This window comes from Athene cunicularia (assembly GCF_003259725.1).
Source record: "Athene cunicularia isolate RWA chromosome 6 unlocalized genomic scaffold, athCun1 chr6_part1, whole genome shotgun sequence".
Lineage (NCBI taxonomy): Eukaryota > Metazoa > Chordata > Aves > Strigiformes > Strigidae > Athene > Athene cunicularia.
Window position 1 is genome coordinate 10,970,469 of NW_020799105.1, and position 3,220 is coordinate 10,973,688.

Consider the following 3,220-nt stretch of genomic DNA (forward strand, 5'->3'; position numbering starts at 1 on the left):
GGAGGGGGGCTGTGTGGAGGGGGGCTGTGTGGAGGGGGGCTGTGTGGAGGGGGGCAGGTTTCCTTTCCTGTGTGTGCAGGAAAGGACTGGATGGGGGTGGCGAGTGGGGTTGGGGGGGGCTGCCCCGCCGCGCAGGGTCGGCCAGGAGCGGGCACTGTGCCCGGGGTGCAGGCCAAGGCGGTGCGGAGCCTGGGACCCCCGTGAGCTGGACCATGGCAGCGTAAGCCGCTGACCTACCGCCTCGTAGGCGAGCGGCTGTGCAGTGTGGACGAGGCCACGGCTGGCGGCGGGACCTACACCCGGCACGGCTTCATCTTCTCCTCACTGGCTGGCTGCCTGGAGAAGAGGAGCGAGGACAACGGGGTGAGCATGGCTGCAGCACGCGCTGCCCATCCCTACAGCCAGGTGCCAAGGCTGCGCAGACCCTTCCCAACTGGGGAATTGGTCTCCGACAGGGTTCAGCCTGTGCCTGCGAGCCTGGTCCTGTGTGATCCTGTGCACTGGCCATGTACCAAACTAACCCTCGCATCTGCTGCCCTGCAGCTGCCTGTTGTATCAGTGGTGAGAGATGCCGAGAGCCAGCTCCTGCCCGATGTGGGGGCCGTGGTGACATGCAAGGTAGGGCACTGGAGTGCACTGAGATGACAAACAGCGTGGACTTTGCTCTCTGCCTCATGCTGAGGTTTGTTCCTGCACATGCATGGGGTTGGTTGAGAAGCCCCTGGGCTTGTTAGTACCCTCTGTACAACTCCCAGCCAGGCAGAGGCAGCTCCCTTGGGTCCCTCACTCACAAAGAAGACAGATATCAGCACAGGGGACACCTGCCTTTCGACTTTGCCTGCCTCGATGCTGAGGTGGGCTGAGGGGAGGTTTTTCTCTGCTTTCCCTTTCAGAATTCTTGCTGGGGCAGGGTGTGTGGAGAGCAGAGCCTGGGGCAGCTTGGAGAAAGCATGGGGATTAGTTTAGACCCTGACAGTGGGAGAGGGACTGGGATCACAGCAGGTCTCAGTCTTATTTGTGTGTCTTGAGTTGCACAAGTATCATCTTCCTCGCCTGGCTTACTGCTGGGTGTCCCACCTCTGCCACCACTACTTTGGTCACAAGAAGGAGGCCGAGTGAGACACAAGCCCCCTGCTGTCCTGCCTGCACCCTGCCCTTTCCCTGTCTGGAGCAGGGTGCACTGAGGTGACAGCAGGCCTGCGCTGGCAGCTGGCACTGATTCCCCTTTTTCTCCGGGCAGGTTTGCAGCATTAACTCTCGCTTTGCCAAGGTGCACATCCTGTACGTCGGCTCCACACCACTGAAATCCACCTTCCGGGGGACGATACGGTAGGGAGAGGGCTGCATTCCCCACAAGATGGGTTGCCCAAGAGCCCCATCCTCGAGGGGGGAGGAAAGCTTTTCTGGGCGGCACAGCTGGCTGCCCTGGCAGGAGCTCTGCCCCAAGCACCGGGCAGGTGTCCAGCAAGTCCTGGCGAGCACCCAGGGAGACCGGGGCAGCTCCGGCCACAGGCTGGAGAGTTGCCTTCATTTGCTGGCACTCAGATCCCTCCGTCTCCTTTTTCAGGAGAGAAGATATTCGAGCCACAGAGAAAGATAAGGTCAGTGAGGCGCTGCCAGTGACTGCCTCCGCAGCCACCCCTGCTTTCTGCTGGGGGGGGGGCACTTGTCCCACCTCTGACGAGCACCCCGACATGCTGGTTTTGCCTGCTCTCTTCCATGCAGGTAGAAGTGTACAAGAGTTTCCGCCCTGGTGATATAGTCCTGGCCAAAGTTGTATCCTTTCCCCTCGTGCCCACAGGGAAGGCCTGTCAGGGACAGCAGGTTTGCTCGAGTCCCCTGGGGGAGGCATTTCCCTTAACCCTGTCTAACCAGATCTCCCTGGGGGATGCACAGTCCAACTACCTGCTGAGCACGGCGGAGAATGAGCTGGGTGTGGTGGTGGCACGAAGTGAAGCAGGTAGGGATGGTGTCCCCAGTTCAGACAGTTTTGCCTCATTCCCGCCTGAGAGGCAGCTGCTGCGGCCTCCTCACCTCCCATGTGGAGGGACGCAATTTCAGGAAGGGGAACCCCTGATGCCTGGTGTCCCTTAGGGGTGCAGATGGTGCCCATCAGCTGGTGCGAGATGCAGTGCCCACGGACGCACACCAAGGACTTCCGTAAGGTGGCCCGTGTGCAGCCCCAGTTCCTGCAGACCTAGTGGCCCCCCGGGGGGCTGCCACAATCCTGCTGGGGTGGGGCCTGTGGGGCCAGAGCAGCCCTGGGGCAGCTGCAGCCTCCTCCATGCATGCAAGAAGCTGGAACAGCCAGACAGGCCCTCAGTTGCAGGATGGATTTTCTATTTCTGGATAATAAATATTTTTGGAGAGCTCTGTGCTCATCTCGGTTACGGCTTGGAGGGGTGGCCAGGGCAGCCTGCAGTGCGTGGCTCTGGCTCCCATGGCAGAGCTGTCGAGGGGATGGGGATGTTACCCCAGCACTGCAGCAGGGCGGAAGCAGCATGTGTTCCCAGCCCGCTGCTGGGGAAAGGGGAACAACCAGGCAGCTGTGCGGAACGGCAGAGCCCCGCTGTGCAGCCGGGCAGCACTGGCTCCAGATGTTCGGCTCACCAGGTTGGCTTTCTAAGGGAGCAGAGCTTTTCTGATAACGGCTACAGGCTGCAGCTGTGCCCCAATCCGGGGCACATCTCCTGCGGCCACACGTGCCCCGCCCGCCTCGGGACAGGGGCATGCCACACCCTGAGCCTTGAAACCACGGAGCAGCAGGGCGTCACCCCTCCGGCAGGGATTGCAGAGCTGTGCTTTGCTCCCCTGAGCCCCGAGTGCCTTCTGCACCCCCACATCCCTGCCCAGCCCTGCACATGCGTGACCAGAGCCCAAGGGAGTTGCTGGGTGAGGGAGGGAGCCCCACACAGCTGGGAGCACGTGGCCCAAGAAAGCATGGACACCTTGTTATTGCGCACGACTCCTTTATTGAACTGGAACAAGACAGCTGCTATTGTTGAACAGTTAACACTGACCCGGCACAAGCCCAGGCTCGTGGCGCCAGCAGAGGGGGAGGCCACAGACACACACATGGGACAGAGCACAATGGTGCCCGCTGCACCCAAAGAACAAGGATGGGCTTTGGCTGGGGGAAGTATGTGGCAGACAGGACATGAACCTCCAGGTGACCCACTCCCTCCCTCACCCTTGAGTGCTGTACCCCCCCCCCCCCCCC

The 3,220-nt window shown here is 61.4% G+C and overlaps 1 protein-coding gene across 1 annotated transcript; it reads left to right on the plus strand.

Moving 5' to 3' along the window:
- Positions 1-90: 90 nt before the first annotated feature.
- Positions 91-2,369, plus strand: EXOSC1 (exosome component 1). Its single transcript, XM_026851498.1, has 8 exons — positions 91-103; positions 206-363; positions 544-618; positions 1,241-1,329; positions 1,568-1,601; positions 1,726-1,776; positions 1,876-1,960; positions 2,095-2,369. The coding sequence occupies exons 1-8, from the start codon at positions 91-93 to the stop codon at positions 2,199-2,201; spliced, it is 612 nt and encodes a 203-aa protein (XP_026707299.1). The 3' UTR covers positions 2,202-2,369.
- The last annotated feature ends 851 nt before the right edge of the window (positions 2,370-3,220 follow it).

Coding starts and splice junctions, on each gene's coding strand:
- EXOSC1 (XM_026851498.1), top strand. Junction 619..1,240: donor GGGCCGTGGTGACATGCAAG/GTAGGGCACTGG, acceptor TTCTCCGGGCAG/GTTTGCAGCATTAACTCTCG. Junction 1,961..2,094: donor GGTGGCACGAAGTGAAGCAG/GTAGGGATGGTG, acceptor GGTGTCCCTTAG/GGGTGCAGATGGTGCCCATC.